The sequence below is a fragment of the Platalea leucorodia genome (assembly GCF_965183815.1).
Source record: "Platalea leucorodia genome assembly, chromosome: 1".
NCBI classification, from domain to species: Eukaryota; Metazoa; Chordata; class Aves; order Pelecaniformes; family Threskiornithidae; genus Platalea; species Platalea leucorodia.
This window is the reverse complement of record NC_138823.1, coordinates 81904239-81922442: the sequence shown is the minus strand read 5'-3', so window position 1 is coordinate 81922442 and position 18204 is coordinate 81904239. Positions and strand designations below refer to the sequence as shown.

The window sequence follows — 18204 nt, the reverse complement described above, 5'->3', positions numbered from 1 at the left end:
ACTCTCTAAAGCCAGCTGTGACCTAGTAACAACTTACAGCCAGTACAAAGAGGTAGCAAATAGCATTGTATCAGTGCAGAGAAAAAGACATTTAAGTCAATTAGATATTTGTTGTAAAGTTCCATACCAAAAAGCAGAACATGCACAGGCAGCCATGCAATGGTTTCTGTAGGTGCACCGTTCTTCCCTTGGTCAGACTCTGAGGCGGTGGCAGGGATCAGATGCACAGTTAAAGTCCAGAGTTGTCCATGCCTACTCTGAAGGAGGCTAACTTATTGGCATCCTAGTTAGACATATATAGTAACCTGCTTTCTGTGTTTGCCTGCCGTCTTTCACTTGTTTCTCTCTGTAGTCTTATTTCTCCCCAATCTCCATCTGAATTGGCCTCCCTGAGTACATTTTGAATTGCTGGCTGTCTTGAATTGGACATAGCACCCTTGGCTTTTTCACGACATCAGGCAGAACAAGCTCATGCTGTTATCATGTCATGAGTACCATGAGTAACTCAGATTTGGGAAAAGCTTTAATTTCTTTCCCAGGAACTACCACATAATTCAACTCTGAGGCAAAGCCCTAGGGAACCAGGCTCCCTTTCTTTGTGCATATAAATAATCACCTATGTCTCTCTTCACCACTGCTATATTTCTACTTACAGAGAAAGCAAAGGAAGGGCAAATATCACTTTATGCATGACATTAGTTTGCAACCCCTGAATTCAGAAAAGAACCCCACAAGTAGTGTATGTGCAGTCAACATACCTTGAAGAAATCTATACACTTTGTCAACATACATCTTTTTGCAGTATTTGCAGCATGCATGCACTCGACTGCAGCTTCCACCCTTTCTTACAGCACAACATTATCTATTTGTGCCAATGTAATTTAGCAGTACAGACATTATATCCTTCATTTCCTCACATCTGATGATCTTTCAGAAGTAAGGTAGTTGGAGAAACAGCAGCATATGGAGAACATGTTTTAAGGAGTTCCAGTGAATGACCAGTTTTCTTTTCTCTTGTGAGTGCTTGCATACATGCCCCACACTGTGTGATAACTCCAGGCAACACCATACACGTTCGCACAGTAACTGAATGTATATCTATCTCAGACTTACACTGAGCAACAACAGAAGCATCAGACATGGAAACTGAGGAACAGTGTAGTGCCTACGTGCAAATGCAACTCCCCGACAATGACTTTGCAAATCAGAAAGAGAAGGACATTTTCCACTGCTATTGCCTGAGTTGCAGTGGAGAATGCTCTCAGCAAAGGTAGTGGATCTACCTTGACAGTCTTGCTGCAGGTCATGAAACTGCTAGCTAGCCAGGGAGACAACTTCCTCGGGGTCACATCATTAGATCATTTAGTTTTGGCAACCACCAGGTATGAAGATTGCCCTGAAAGGTTTGATTTTCTACAGAACAAAGGACAAAGCTGAAGTTTTATGTGAATTATGAAGCAACTCCTTGACCACAGAAATGTGCTAGAGGGAAAAGAAAACAATGACATTAATTTCTTGACTCCTGGCAGAAACAACACACAGCTATTGGCCCAGCATAAGCTCTTAAGCAAATCCGATAAATTACCTGGAAGAAAACAACGTTAAAAGGAACAGTTATGAGACCTGAATCTCTCTCATGCTCCTGGAAGAAAAAAAAGTTTGTCAAAAGGTGAAGCAGTTACAAGCTCAGATGATTGCCTCATCCATATCATGACCACCAGAGTAACAGCAATTCAGCTAAGATTTTCATACCTAAAAATTCCCTCGAGTGGGATGAGAGAAAACAGAGAGCCTCTTACAGCAAGCAGATGACTTCCCCAGTAGAGATGCTGACCCCTATTGCAACCTTATACTTGATGATGTATCAGATATTTATACTATATCCATACTTCATCAAATAGCGAATATAATATTTCCATTTTAAAAAGTAACAGACTGTTAAGCGCGTGGAGGTCTTGAAAAGCAAATAAATAGATAAACATTAAGCAAAAAATCAGGTTCACTTAGAAAAATCAGTACTTAATCCAAAAAGACAAATAAAGACAAATAAAGACTGGACTCGCTTTAAACTTGAGAACCATTCAACACCCAAGCTGTGAGATGGAGTACAACAGCATGCTTTATGTTCCTTGCAAGCAGGTCTGAAAAGTGAGGTAAGATCTCCAGTTGTCCTCCACAACAGGCAACCAGGGTAAAAGGAGCAATAATGACCAGATTTACACCCTGCCTTACTTTGTGAAAGATCATTGGAAGAAACAAGTTTAGGTCTCCATCAAACTCCAAGAGCAGTGAGTAATTTTGATGTTCAGGCACATTTTGGCGGCGATCGAGTTACCCTCAGGACACTCCATCCTAAAAGCCTCCTGTTAAGACTTCATGATACACCATAACATTCTTGTCCCATCAGTGTGATCAGCTAAGACTGTCCACTAGCATCTAAAGCTCCCAACACCACCAACAAAACCAGAACAAACAAATGGATGCATTAACTCCTGTAACTGGGACTAGCACAGATTCCCAGCTTTGAGTTTTCCTGGCAAGCAGTCCTGAACCCTCCGAGTCCCAGGACAGCGCTCCATCACCAAAGAAGGAAATACTCTCTCACCATCAGTCTTGAGAGATGGCAAATTAAATGACATCATTCTGCAAATACTCAGTGGATCTTGGCATCACTGCAGGGAAAGTCTGAGAGCTTGAAGAACCGTCCCTCTCAAAGGATCACATGGTTTTCAGCAACACACAGGCAAGATGTGTAAAAACAGGCAAGATACGTGATGTAAACTGGTATTCAACCAGAGTGATTAGGCAGATTCCCAATGGTACAACAGGGTAAACTTCCAGCTGCTGCCAGGTCTTCCTCAGTATTTGGGAGTAACCCTTGGGATAGCAAGCCCTCGGAGAGACTGAGTTCAGGGGGTGCTAAGTGAATTCCTGTTCCTAACTACTGCCAGGTGAATCTTCAGGAAGCTTAATGTGAAATTTCTGCAAGTAATCTTTGGAGATACTCCTGATGTGTAATTTCAGTGTGGAAACAAGCCTCCTGCTTGAGACCCAAGTAAATCCTCTTGTTGAAGTGAGGGTGCTAGCCTCACTAAAATCAGTGTTTGAAATTTAATTTGAAAGTGAAGAGTTTCAGCTTAATCAAGTCCAAGGCAGGTTACAGTTTCCTCCCTCAGTATGAGAAGAAATGAGTTTGATGGCTACAGGAGCTGGCAAGAAAACTCTCCCTTGTCAGGGTAGACTTCTGTGAAAGGAGTTCTTGAAAAAGTCAGGGGAGCTAGGCTGGCTATCTGAATAGTAAAATGAAGGCCAGCAGTAGTCAGCTTCTGTTTTTTTAATATGAGAGATCTCCATGCTCAGTTCCATCAGAACAATCTCTCCTTAAGGCAATCATACTACCTCAGCTTCGTAGGCTGAAAAAAAGAGGCTGAGAAAATTCAATGAGAGAAAATTAATGCTCACAGGGGATGTGCTGAAAGGGGAATCCAAGTTTTACATAAATGATCACGGGCTCTAGACTGACCGTTGCTGCTCAACTTGGGAACATCACCTCAGGATTTAATATTCTAAGAAGCATCAGCTCAAAAGAAGTCAAAGCAAGGTGAAGATTTGGAATATTTAGAAAAGGAATAGAGAACAAAGTGCCATTTTGCAACTGTGTAACTCATGATGCACCTGTATCATGAATATTGTGTGAGCTTTGCCCCCTCCTATCATAGACAATATACAACTTGGAACAGGGAAGGTTCAGAGAAAGGCAATTAAGATTATAAATAGCTTCCCCACGAGGAATAAATAGACCAGTACTCTTTAGCTTGGTAAACAGATGACCAAATGAAAAGTAAGGTAGAAGACTGTAAAAGCAGAGGTAGGACACAAAAGTTGGGGAGATGAACTGCTCATTGTCTTTTCCAAAACAAAACTTTAGAGACATCAAAGGAAGATGTTGGTGGGTTCTTCACACAGTATGGAGCTCAAATGCATAACCTGTTGCTACACAAAGTTATGGATATCAATGGTTTATGGCCATTCTAAACCAATAATTAGATATTACATAATCCTCAATGTACTTTTCTTCCATGAGATGTGAAGACATCATTTTGTCAGGAAGACCGTTTAGTATGACAGAGGAGAATACACTGGGATGGTAATGGACAGAATGTCTTTGGGGTGCTGGAAATTCAGTTTGCAGAGATTAGTGTTGCTTTGGTGTTAAGGTTTCGTCCTTTCTGTAGTTCAATATATTCATCCTCTTTGGATGGAAGATATTTTCCTTCAGAAACCCAGAAATTTGTAGCGATGAGAACCAATACACCACCACAGGCGTAATGATGGAATCTAAAGCTTCATCCACTGCAATCGATGCAGTCTCAAGTACCTCATCTACACATTTCCTCAAACAACAAGGACGAAAAGTCCCTCCAGCAGTCAAGAGAAGAATGTATGTGTTAAGAAGAAAACTCATAAAAAAAGCAGCTTTCAGATTACTGCTCTTGACAATTAGACAATGAAAACATCATGAGTATCATCTTCCCTGAAGACAGCTCAAAGAGTTCATGTATTAAACCTCAGATGTCTCTCTAGCATGTTTCATCATTTTAACCTACAACCAGTGGGGAAAACTGGAAGCTTGGTGCTGCTCTTCAATACTAGGGTTCATTATGGGTTCTTTTATTGGAAGGCAGATTGGCTGATGGGAGTTTATTATTAGCAGGCTTGGTGCTGGATCTCCTGACATTACTAGGGGAATAAGAGGAGATCCAATAACTCCAGCTGCCCCTCCAGCCCCATTCCCCTGAAGCTTTTTGGGTAGGGCTAAGGGGATTGAATTAGGGGAGATGAGAAGCGTTCCTGTTTTGAGGACAAAGACATCATGAGAGAAGCATATTCTGCTGTTCTACACATCAGGCTCTTAGTCCCTGTGGCAGGTCAGCAAAATGGGAGATCTCAGTCTTGTATTGATGCTTGGTGTTACGGCATAGCACGGAGGACCACTGAGTGCATTTACTTGGGAAATAGTGAGGTGACCACCAGGTGTGTGTGAAGCGTGAGGTGCTGGGTATGTGCCTTTGCTTGCCAGGAAGGAGAGAAAACAGTGGGCACCAGCTCCTTTGTGGTGATGAGAGTTCATCGTGCTCTTGCATTATGGTGCACACAGAAAAAGCCTTTTGTCTTGACTGCTTGGGCAGATGTGAATGTGCAAAAAGTACTGGGAGTACAACCTCTGCAGATGCAAAACCTATCTGTTACTCTCTAATATAACCTCCATCAAGATTTAATTTCAGAAAAAAAATCACAAGTTGTTTGCCTGAGGGATAAAGCAGTGGTTCTGACAAAAACACGATACCTGGAGCTGGTTTAAACAAATACAGAAACTTGGTCTTACCTGGTTCTACCTCCCTCCACATGCAGCTGAATCCCTATAGCAGAGAAATTAGTAACATACTCACACTGAGTCTATACACACACAGAAAGAGTATGCGAAGCTTAGCTCATCTTCTGGACATGGTAACACTCCTTACGCTAATCCTGAGCACACAAATACACTGCTGTTCGCAGCAAAGATCAGCTGTCCAAATACTTCACTAAATACCAGCTACTCATAGCTTTCACTACCCACAGCCGCTAGTTAAGTATATTCCTGTCCTCATTTCTCTTAACATTTTGAGGACCATGGGGCTTAACCTCATCAGCCACTGGCTCTCCCCTTGGTTACATTCATTTCTCACTCACCAGTCCCTCTTTTTGATGGAGTCCTACACTGACTCCCTCAGCAGTGGGGTTTTAACATTTCCTCACAATATCATGCAGTACGTTACACGCAAAGAATATCCCATTATATTTTCAGGCACCTTCTACTACCAATCAGGTTTGCACAGGCACTGAAATCTTTTCAGGAAGCCAGATGCTTTTGCTGTGTCATTCTGGAGGATCTCTGCTGCGCCCTGGCCTGAACGTGCTTTTGGATTTGCGGAAAGAAAAAAAAAAACAATTATATTTTTCTTCTGTTCATCAACACATTAATAGGCCCATCTGAGAATGAGGATGACTTACTGTTAAGTGACCTCTATACTCAGACAAGAGAAAACAAGGCTCTCCCATCCTACTTCTCATGAGCACAGGCAGGTATATGTTAAGGAAGACAATGTAGGTTGCGTCCCCGACCATGGAAATATTATCTAGCCAGGCTTTCTGCTTAGCAGTTGCACAATGGTTTTCAAGTTAAGCTGTGTTCTTCAAATGCGCAACGGAGAACTCCTGCACTCCCAAACCCCACTTCAAAAGTACTGACTCATGCACTGACTTTACAGTCTGGCAAACTCTTCTCCCTAAACTATCAGTAAGAAGTGATTGGGGTATGTTATCAAAGAGAAACATTTAGACACATTCTTCTCTTGAACCTCCCTGGCTCTATCAGCTATGATATTGACTGCCATTCCCTAAGCTCTACAGTGTTCCCACATCAGAAACCTCATACCAGCTGCTTTCACCCATGCTTTTGGCTTCCACTCTCTATCAGACTGAGGTGCTGGTTTGTTGTGTGCAGGACAGTCGAGAACTGTGCCCAGCTGAGTCCAAGGGGCATCTGCAGCCCTGACTACACAATTTAGCAAAACAAAAGGACCCTACACATACATTATCTCTTCAAAGCATTTGAAGAGATATCCAAGTTGAGGAGCCCATCATTCAAGCTCTTCAGCTGGAAGCTCTTGCACCAAACAGCAGGTTTTAGTGCAAAACTCTGCTCTGTCAAAAGATGTTAGCTTTCCCGAGTAAGAGGGCTCACAGAGAGGGCCAGAAACAGTGCACTCTGGTTCACATATGAAGAATGTATCTCTGCCACTTAAAACACCTACAAGTGCATTATTTCTCTGTATAGCATTTGGGTAACTTCTCCCCAGTTGAGTGTACCTTCAGCCAAGGAAAAGTATTTTTGAGAACTCAAGGATACAAACTGTTCCATGGAGCATGTTGCCATCTATTTCCCTGCCATGGGAAAAGCTTTCAGTCACTCATCCTTGGCAGTACATCCTTCCTGAATATTCTCTGTCTCTGTCAACGTAAGATGTCTCTCTCAACTGTCTCTCTCAGTAGTAAATTGTGAGGAATAAAGGGACTGTTTCATCACTTGACAGGTAACAGTGGAAAAAGGAGTGGGGAAAAAAAAATCACGTATACAATGCAGTAACAAGCATAAACACTCTGTATTGTTCCCTGACCTTTCACTTCATTTTGAATTGCAAATGGATTAATGATAGCAGAAAAAGGAGAGAGAGATGTACACAACGAAAAACTTTTCTGCTTCATCCCTTATAGGATGCGAACAGAGTTTAGCTGCAAAACCCAAGTCTTTACAGTTGAAAGTAACTTTTCTTCATAATGAATCTGGAATGCCTAAAAGATGTGGGAAATCTGTTCCCCAGTTTAATAATAAACTGAAATATGATCTTTCGGTCTTTAACTGGGAACATCTGGTAGAAAGCTTTGCTGGTCAAAGTTTACTGGCTAATAAAGACTAATGAATTTCCACAGTTAGAGTTACGCATGTTTTATATAAAAGCAATCATGACACTACAAAGCACTCAACACTTAGAGCAAAGGCAAATATTATTTTGTAAGGCATGAAAGAAAGATACATCATTGTAATTTAAAATTAATTTTATGGCAATAAAATAACGTACTTTTTTCTTTTTAAATACAGAGCCTAATTAAATTATAACCAAACCTAAACTTTCAAACTCCTTAAAGCAAGAGATCAGACAAATATGTCAAATATGTTTAATTTTTTTCAAAATAACTGATGGCAAAATAAAATATTTACATCACATCATACTGTGTAAACATGTAACGTCACTGTACAAAGAAATATACATGCAAACTAAAGCAAAAATTTAACTAAAACAATAAAGGAAAATAATACACAAACATAATGATATGAGGTTGGTACGAATACACATCCAGTTTCGAAGTCAGTTGTATTTCTTTTAAAAAGTTTCTGTACAACTTTACAAAAAAAAATCCAAAAAACAAAAAAGGAATAAATAGAATACAGTGGAAGCCGCAAAGCTCAAAACTAACCCAAGCTAGGTTATGGCTTAAGACCCATATATCTAACTATCGTGGGATGTCGGCTTGGTTTCTTTAAACATGGCATTTCACACAAACATAGATGACAACACACCCATATGAACTCAGTGATGCACAGAAAACCATCTCTTTTTAAATAGCTCACGTTAATATTACTTCAACCTTAAAAACAGTTACTAAGACAATTACATTACGTGTCAGATTCTCATCCGACCACTACTTTCTGAATGTATTCTTCACCAAAGAGCACAAAATTCATTTGTTCATTTCACAAAAAGAAGTAAACACAGATTTGAAAATTCTAAAAAGTAGTAAGTGTTGAGACTGATTTGGGGAAAGTCAGACTTTGGCATTTTGAATATAATAATAAAATTTAAAAAGTGTCACCCTACTTCTTAACCAGTTTGAGATTTGGGATATGAATCTCTCTTTTTTTTTTTTTTTTTTTTTTTTTTTTTGAACAATCCTTAGAACTGACTAGTCTTGACTAAATTCTATGCTAACCCTCGTCTTAAACTAATAATGACAGTGTGGTACAACACACCTGCCCCTGCCCACCCAGAAACCCCAAACACACAAACAAAACCATAAAGCTCGCCGTACTAAGTATGTGCTTTTTCTATATATTTATTACAGTTACAACAGAGGTCCTCATAAATAGTTGCATAAAATGTTAAAGCCACAACATTGCACATGATATGAAAGAAAACAAAATCCCAAATGAGTGCATTTACAGTATTTCATCCTGCTGTATACTGCTTGACAATCGGGTCGGCAAGCTGGGCACCAACCCGAAGTCCTTTTCTAAGGGGACAGTGAGTACTGACCCAAACTGAAGACCCGCACAGTGGTATACCACCATTTAGGAAGGAGGGGGGAAAAAAAGGATAAGGGGGGGGGGGGGGGGGGAATTACAGACCGAAGGCAGGTAACTGTCTATATACAAGTAAGGCCTACATTTTATCAGAGCAAAACGATTCATTCTATTTGTATGCAAAAACTTTGAGGTTGGATGCACTTAAAAGCAGAGTCTGATCTCAGTGCACTGCTACGTGAGATACATACAGGCGAGGCAACTGGAAAGCTCTAGGACCAAGTGAAAATCAGATGTTATAAATGGAGGCCGTCTCAATGGGCAGCCATTTTGGTGAGTCTTCTCCAGGCATGATTTCATTTTTGTTTAACACCAGTGCTTTGAACATAGGCATTTCTTCCTTGAATAAATCTTGAAAACGGTAGTTAAGTTCACTTGCAAAATTCAACTCTTGTTTATTAAAAAAACTATTTTTTTTTTTTTTGCAGAAACCTGAATAAAATACTGTTACTGTATCGCTCGTGACTGCTTTTTGCAGAGTACAGTGCTATCGTCCTCCACCCCAGTGAAGTCTGCATTGCCAGTCCCCCGCGCCACCCCGTGCGGGTCCCCCTGGAATGCGTTTGCACACGAACATTCGTTAGCAGCTGGTTGGCTCGGGGTTTGCTTTCCTCAAAATTCAAGTCAACAGCTGATTGGCAGGAGGAGTCTATCTCGATTCTGACTGATTGGCAGGAGGAGTCTATTTCGAGTCTGATTGATTGGCAGGAGTCCATCTCCAGTCTGATTGGCAGGTGAAAGAGAATGAGAGAGAACTTCAAGCAAGGTCAAACTCTTGGCAAGAGCCTGCTCTGTAAGAAGTTTTTAATGCTACGGATGGGTCGAACATCATTCTGGTGTTTTCGCCGCTCAATGAACGAAGTCAGTCTGGATGTGTCAATGCTGTCAGCACTTCTGCTATTCCCCAGCTGCAGCCATTGCTCCTGGAGGGCCAGTGCAGCCGAGGGACGCTTAGCTGGGTCATCCTGAAGTAGGAAGCATACAAAATCTTTGGCCTTCTGGCTAACTCCTTTGAAGTAGTCATCTGGGAAACTAAAGTCTAAGCGGCAAATATTCAGGCAAGTTTCCTCTACGCTTTCATCCAGGAAAGGAGAGACGCCACTAAGAAGGACATATGTGAGCACTCCAATGCTCCAAACATCTGAAGTGAGGGAAACAGGATTTCCAAGAATAATTTCAGGAGCTGCAAACTCTGGGTTTCCAAGTAACTGGTGGATATAATACGTGGTATTGAGCTGGACTGCGTCTCCAAAGTCAGCCAGTTTTATTGTTGGCTTAGTGGAACTCTGGTCCACCAAAATATTTTCAGGCTAGAAAACATAAAAGCAAAAGTTAACACGTCTCTTTTCAAGTCAGTCTAACACACATTTAATGCTCCAACATTACTGTTTGCCAGCCAGTGCTGTCAGCTCAAGAACATAACAAACAGCTACAAGCTATGAGGATTACTGCTGAAGACCAGCTCTGCAAAGCTCCTAGGCAGGCCTACCAAGGCTTCCCCCAGACCAACTGGCAGGCAGTCTCTTGCCAACTACAGTGCGCAATGATTGTGTTTCAGCTGCTGGCACTATAATTTTTGCAGGAAACCTAGTTCTGCCAGATAATACTGCAGATGTTTAGAATAACAGCTCTGCAAAGTTTCACAGGAAGCTGTGTTTGGGAACTTAAGCTTGAAGAACAGCAATTACAAATACAGGGTGAATAAAGCAACTGCTCTATTTGCTTTATGACAGAGAGACAACAAAACCCTTGCATTTAAAGACTGGAAGACCTTGTCAGAATTTTCATGATGCTTTCAACAGAATTCAGCTTTACTTGGTGATTCTTTAACGCAACACAGCTGTACAGACGGAAGTCAAGCACTGTTATGAGACTATGGCAGCGGCAGACCCTGTTGGATACACATGGCTTCAAGAGAACTGCCCTTGGCGAGCTGAAAGTGCAATTATTTTTATGGTTTTATTTCTGAAGCCACTGCTGTTGTGGCTGTGATCTTAGCAAAATGAGTGACTTAGCTACAACTAGTTTTTAAGACTGGAAAAAGTACTGGTGAACTCCATATAGCACTAGAAAACTTTAAATGTTGGGTCTCCATGATTTGCAGACCTGACTGGTTCTGCTTGGAAAACAGAAGTATGTAGAGGGAAGATGCCAGCACTTTTTGCTTTTTCTCACCATGACCCCTTTTGGCTAAAGAGACCCTGCCTACAAAGATGACTTTTCAATGCTAAAATTCCTTCTTATCCAAATACAGGTGGAAAATAAGAGTATAAAGGATAAGTTTTTAATTAATATTCACCTTAAGACCTTCTTATATAGCTTTTCCTACCAGAATGAATCAAATCCTTGTGGCTCAAGTAAAATTCACAGGGTAGAATACAGGACCAATAGGTACCATTCACACAGATACCACAACCCTCAAAGTGCAATGATGAGAAACAGATTTGCAGGAACAGAGGAAAACAGTCTCTTTCACAACAAACTCTATGCTTCCTGAGAAAGAAATGGATTTCTGCTGCAAGTTCCTCAGAAAATACATAAATAAAAAATAATCAAACAAAACTGTTCCTATCAGCAATTATTTCCAGTAAAAAGGAACACACATGGCCAGCAAGCTTTAAGGAGAAAGCACAGGGATTTCAAAGTTTCTGCTTTGCTGGCTATGAGTGATCTAAAGCATTTGGGGATGGAGCCCTGCTCCATACCCTTCTTCACACAGTCTCAAAGCAATTCACAGTTCTATGCTCTGATCTGCCAGTTTCCTAGAAGAGGGAGGGGTTTATGCCTGGAGTGGCACACACTGGCAGGATTCCCATTTGCTCCTCACCTTTAGGTCCAAATGTGCTATTCTGCAGTTGTGAAGATACTGCACAGCTTCCAGAATCTCTCCCAGGTAGAGTCTGATCTTCCCTTCTGTGAGGTTTCCCCATCGCACGACATAGTCTAGAAGGCGACCCTGGTCAGCCCTATTGGAATTACAAGGGTTATATTTTGTTTTATTTCAGATATCAGAACTGAAAGGAAAACATAAGTTTTGAAAGTTATATGAAAAAGTGCTTAAGGCAAGTGTCCCTTAAAAAATACAACTGCATCAAGTAATCACCGTTTCTGATGTTTGGCTTGATCATCTGTGAAAATGTTCTATGTCAGTTACAGCTGACCTGCACCTACAATTCTGAAGTGGGAGCAGAGGGTGAAGGCAGACAAGGAAAGGAAGAAATACTGTAATTTTAGCCAGACTTGAAAAACTAGGTATGTCCTGCCATGGACTACAGGAATAACCATAGCCTGCAGCACCTAGAAGACAGAGGACTAGTGTATGAAGAGGAGATTTGATTTCAAGCTACCAGATCACAACATTCCTAATTCACTTGTATAATTGCTCTATATAAAATCATTTCTGGACCTTCAGACTAAGGTAATCACCTACGTATCAGTTTAATATATCCACTTATTTCCTTTTGAGTATATTATTAAACTCAACATTTTAATAACAGCATTAGACACCTGCAATCTTTTATTTAGGTGTCTTCAAACTTCTGTGAAACCTTAAAGTTCCTTATTCATAAACCACTATATAAGCCCCGGCAAGTCAGCTGCACAGGTTGTATTTTGCAGATAACATTATGGTCCACACACATTTCTAACACTAGTATGTAGTTGGTGGAGGTCTCAAAGGTATCGAGAAGGCCAATGAGCTGGGGATGCTGGAGATTCTGCATGACTCCAAGTTCATGGGTAACCTGGTCTCGCTTCATCAACTTCTTATTCACAAACTTAGTGGCTACTGCTCGCTTGGTTCCCTTCTGGTCACACTTCTTAACGACAGAAAATCTGCCCCTGGAATACAATATTGAAAGGAAGGAATTAACAGAGAGATGCACTAAGGACATACCTTTACTTTGAAAGATATCCTGAGAGAGATCTAATTTTAGATTTCTAATAAGCTACCCTTACAGAGCAGTTTCTGGACATAAACAAGAGTTGTAAGTACATGCACCTTCTACAAACTGTGTCTGTATAATAATTAGCTCCTGATAGAGATCTGTTTTATCACATTTGCAGAGAACTCAAGTCAGAATAGCATCCAGCTTTCCAAGGTCATCGTTAAGTTGGAGAAATGAATATTCTGTGTGACTTATTTTGCTCATTTTCATACTTTTCTGTCTGTAATTTTCATACCCTAAATAAAAAAGTTTAGGAGAGCTTCACTGCACAAACAGTGTCAGTCACTGTAAGGCAGGCTTAAAAGAAAAAAAAAAAAAGGCTATGTAGCCTCCCAAAGTATTTGAAAAACACACATCCCTTAAGCTATGATACCACTTCAGCCCAAATATGTTCTGTTTATGCAGTGCCATCTAGTGCTGGTAAAATTTGCTCTTCCTAATTTCTACTTAATCTAATGTAATTCTGGCCTTTTAGGCTCATATGATAAGTCTTTTTCAAAGAGAATTTCATTTTTTAATGAGAAGTTCATATTTTGACATAGACAACTTTGGGGATCAGCATACAGAACGCACCTGCCAAGCTCAGCCACTTCACTGTAGAGGGACTCAAAGTTATCTTTCCAGATTACCATGATCCCATCACTTCCAGGACCTACAAAAAAAAGAGGACAGTATGGCCAGCATTTAATATCGTCAGATCCTCCTCAGAACGAAACTGTTGACATTATAACCAATGGATTGTTTTAGATGTTTGCAAAAGGAGGAATATTTGGACTTCATATTCAGTTTGTGAACAGACTTCAGGAGGAATTTGCCTCAGTCAGACTGGCCCCTATCATCTTTTGCTTGAACCTGAGTGTGTGCATATTAAAAAGCAACTCATGGCCTCATGTTGTCCATCCTCTTGCAGTTGAGAAAGAAAATGATTTCTGTAATCAACTACTTTATGGATGGTTTATAAAGACTACTACAACAACAGAAGGCAAAGAGTATTCTGGAGGAGATAATGCACAAGAATTGACTACAATCAAACGGCAAGTCCTTCAAGTCCAAAGGACTGAAAAAGACTTCACAGACTGATGTTGAAACCTTCCTTTGTGATACAGCCTTAAGAGTTTTCATTTTTCTCTTACAGACTGCGGAAACAAGGGGTAGGATGGCTGCAGAAAAACTGGGGCCAGGACTTTGTAAAAGTGTTGGTAGAGCTCAGTAGAAGGGCTAGGGAAATACAGTTGTCTGTCTTTTGAAGTCTAGTTGCAGAGTAACGAAGACATACCAAATTCTGGTTTAGTTTTGATTGGAAAGTGAATGCTTACTTTTGGACAAGGTCAGTAAGACCAAGGACTGTGGCTGAAAGATGGCAGTTTAGTCTGCAAGACTTCTGTGACTTTGATTCTGGCCAAATCACAGTTTTGGGCTTCTGTACTGATGTAGGAAGGACACTCATTACACCAGTTCCTTAAAGCACGCAGTTTCACACTGATTCTTGTCCATCAAGAGTTTTTTACTCCCCTGACTAGGAAGTTTCCTTGGCTGATACACTATCAGTGGAATCACCCCGTCCTGTTAATCCCCATATGACACAGGGTGGCAGCAAGACAAACTGTATTACACACCAAAGCAGCCTGGCCAATGCAGCAGAACAAATTCTATAGTGGAACTAATTCAGGTGCAGTGGGAACGGTCTGTACAGGAATGAGTAATGTTGGCAAGTTGAAGGAAACAGCAAAAAAAATAGGTATCTTACATTATGTCTCATTATCAACAATACACCTGCCACTGGGAAAAAAAAGTTACCAGACAGTGTAGCAGCTACCTGAAAAAAAAAAAGCTCTATTTTTCAGGGAACATTAGTGTAAAGACCAAAATTTTGTTTTCTGCCTCTTTTATATATTGCAACACACCCATCCTAGGGCTTAACTACCGGCTGTCTTGGGTCGGTTAGCAGGAGGTGCTGGGAATAATCACCACCTCAATATGCGGGCAGTAAGGCGCTCACTGTGGCTGCCAACACGCTGAGCTCAAAGTGGCAGCACTGATTATAAATGCCGAAAGATTCAGATGAGGTTTTGGAAGGTACACATCTTTCACAGTCTCATTTCAACATTCCAGGAAAATGGCAAAGTTTTTTGGAGAGAAGAGAAGAAAAAAGAAAAAAGGGGGGGGGGGGGGGGGGAGAAAGAACACATTTTGGAGGGATTTGGGAAAACTGTGCAAGTCTCCATATCAGCTGGGACAGATGTACAAAGACAGAATGCAGCACTTCATATCTTATTTTCTTTTATATGAGTCAATTTGAGACAGTCATTCTACCTAAAATCTATTAATTAATTCTCACCAATGGATAAATATATGGGCCTCTCAATAGATCAAAGGACCCAGATCGCAGCAATTGTTATAAACTGCAAGTAAGAAAGCCTGCTATGCTGCTGTCTCACTCTGTTTTCCCTGTTTCTAAACATGGAGGATCCAGACACTTAGGAGAAGAATAACTGGATGTACAAACACACATTGAAACTTATCACTGTGCCAAACACATCAAGTAAAAAACATTTGTTTTTTCCCTTTGCTGTCTGCCTCCAAAACACAGGCATTTTTCATCTTTGCAGGTTTTCTTTCCATTCTCTCACAAACATTCAAGTTGCCTCTCTTCAGGTACTGAAATAATGTAATTTAAGTGTAGATCCATGATGCAAAGACAAGAAATAGTTATATGTTCTCCTGAACAATGTGGCTTTACAATTCAAGCAAAGGAGCATATTAAAATACAGAGAAACGCTACTCTTCTTATCTGTACACTTCAGAAATTATACATGTTGACATAGTAACTTTCATTGAGACTAAACTAAGAATGTAGATGATAAAATATGATTTTATCATAGCATGTTTGAACTAGTATTGACAGACAAGGTAAATGAACGTCGACAGTACTGTGTAGGCATCTTGTCTGTATGAACCTCTAATTAGTTACATCCTAAAAGTGCATCTATTCCTGCTGAAACAAGTAATGTACCACAGGTGAAAAGGTCTGTTATAATATTTCTTTAATAGAGAGATGCCCAAGAGCCAGGGTTTTGTTTTTCCTGTACTATGGGTACCAGACACATTGAATGTAATTAGATAAAAAAAAACCAAAGAGACAGGCCTACCTAAAACTCGTAGACTGGCGGAAGATGAAACCGAACCCATATCGTTTGCAGCTATACATGTATAGATACCATCGTCTTCTGCAGTGACGCCAATGATTTTCAGTGAAGCCTCTCCTAAGTCACTGGGAAACACAATGGCATCCGTTAATTTTATATTCATTTTACAGACCTTAAGTTATGGAAATCAGACAAAGTTAGATTGATACTATCAATATTTCTTATTCTCCAGCCCCTGTCTCTCTCTGGACAAACATTACTAACCCTGTCCCTGCCATTTCAGAAGCATCTACCAGAATTTGAGCACTTTGTGTCCGTCAAGTATCTTGGAATGTCCTACAGACTATTAGAAAAACATCCTCACTGACACCCTGTCTCAGTATGTCCTAGGCTCCATTGTGTTTGAAAAAATGTTCTCCCCTGTTTCTTCCTGCTTCCTCTTCTTCTTTCAAATTATGAGAAGCTGTATCGAGACAACCATCCACCACTGTTCTTTCTGAAAGGTTAGTTTCCATCCCTGACTCCCAGCATATAGAAGCTGATCTAACATTTGTACTTTCAGAGCATTCATCCCTTGTAAGAGAGGGCTCTACCTTCAACACAAAAGGTGCACCTCACCACAGCTTCGGAGACCTCAGAATCTGGGAGAATGAGGATGGGAGGAAACTAAAAAAGTTCTCCCTCTGCTCCAGGGCAGAGACAGCAATAAGCTATGCAAGACCACAGAAGAAAGATTCTGCAGACTCTTCCTTAATCTTTCTCACTGCTCAACCACCCTTTTTGTTTGATGGTTTGTCTTAAAAACGTCTACTTAACTGTTCCTCTGTGCAATTCATGGCTAGTACTTTTTTGACTATCTGCCATGGACATGAACAGCAGATAATTCTATTTGCAGAAGTCTCTTACAAATGTGAATACTTGGCAAGTCCTCCCTGCACTTTTCAACCCTAGGCTCAAAACAACCCTAACATTGTGTTATTCTTTCACAATAGGGCACATTTTCAAGATTTTCTATCATTCTTATCGCTTTCCTTTGGATTCATCCCAGTTACTGCAAGCCATTTGACTGACTGAACCAAAAGCTATTCGTCACGGTCTTCACCACATGACTTAATTTCAGGGAAAAAAAAAATGAATGTAAATTTTAGGAACGTAGGAAGATGACCCCCTCCCCCAGCTCCAAGAACATTTAATGATTATTATTTCTAAAAGTCTGTCAGCCACAGCCAACAGGATTTACTGAATATAATTCTGTAACAGTAATGGATCACAGTGAATTAAACCTAGTGAATCTAACTCTTACTTATCTCTCGCAATGGTCCTGGATGCAGTAGCAAAGCTGCCACAATGCCTCTGTCTCCCATAAAAAAAATTATACCCAGTGAAAAGGAAAAAGCAGCAGCAGCAGGAGGTAAAAACGAACAGTATAACATGCCATCGAGTCTGCAGGTAAGCTGGGCTATACTGTACAACCTCTAAGAAGATGACATACTCTTCTATCTATTAATGAGGGAAGTTTTCACAAAAAACCCACCCATGCTGAATTGAGATCATAATTCATAAATAAGACATTTCTTCACACTGAAGTTACTCATTAAACAATATCTTCTGCATATAAAAGAATGCATTTTCAGAAAAAAAAACCCCAACCTGTTCTAACATGCAGTTTCACATTCCAAAATACAGCAATTTCTCTCACTAATCAGGTGTTTGAGTTCCCAGTTAGTCTGTTAAGTTCTATCATAGCAAAGCTAAACCCAGACAAAAATGTTAACTTCCATGCTTCAACAATGAAGACAGCGACATTGCCATGTCAGCAGGAACCAGAGGCTTTTCTTTGCAGAATACTGTACTGTGATCTGAAAGCAGTCATTTGCCTCAAAAATGATTGTATGCTACCAATGGAAGTAAGGGATTGGCAGATGGCATGTCACAGCACTGGCATGTCACAACATACTATTCTGGTTCAAGCACTAGGTCAGTGTGACAGAACCACAATGGCTTCTGCAACAGCTAATCAGAAGTACCAGCTGAATTTTCTTTTGTTTTCAAAAAAATCAACCGAATATGGCATTTGGGTACCCCAGCCATATACAGAAGTTACACAACATTTCCAGAAAACCCCAGCTGTGAAATATTTCTGTCTGAG

The 18204-nt window shown here is 40.5% G+C and overlaps 1 protein-coding gene across 1 annotated transcript in view; it reads right to left on the bottom strand.

Annotated features, from left to right (window-relative positions):
- Positions 1–7808: 7808 nt before the first annotated feature.
- Positions 7809–18204, bottom strand: part of TRIO (trio Rho guanine nucleotide exchange factor) — a 258160-nt gene continuing 247764 nt past the window's right edge. The window contains exons 53-57 of the mRNA XM_082318867.1: positions 16059–16180; positions 13483–13561; positions 12602–12802; positions 11790–11928; positions 7809–10272 (exon numbers count right to left, since the gene is read on the bottom strand). Coding sequence (XP_082174993.1) covers positions 9730–10272; positions 11790–11928; positions 12602–12802; positions 13483–13561; positions 16059–16180 — 1084 coding nt within the window. The 3' untranslated portion in view covers positions 7809–9729. The remainder of the gene's footprint in view (positions 10273–11789; positions 11929–12601; positions 12803–13482; positions 13562–16058; positions 16181–18204) is intronic.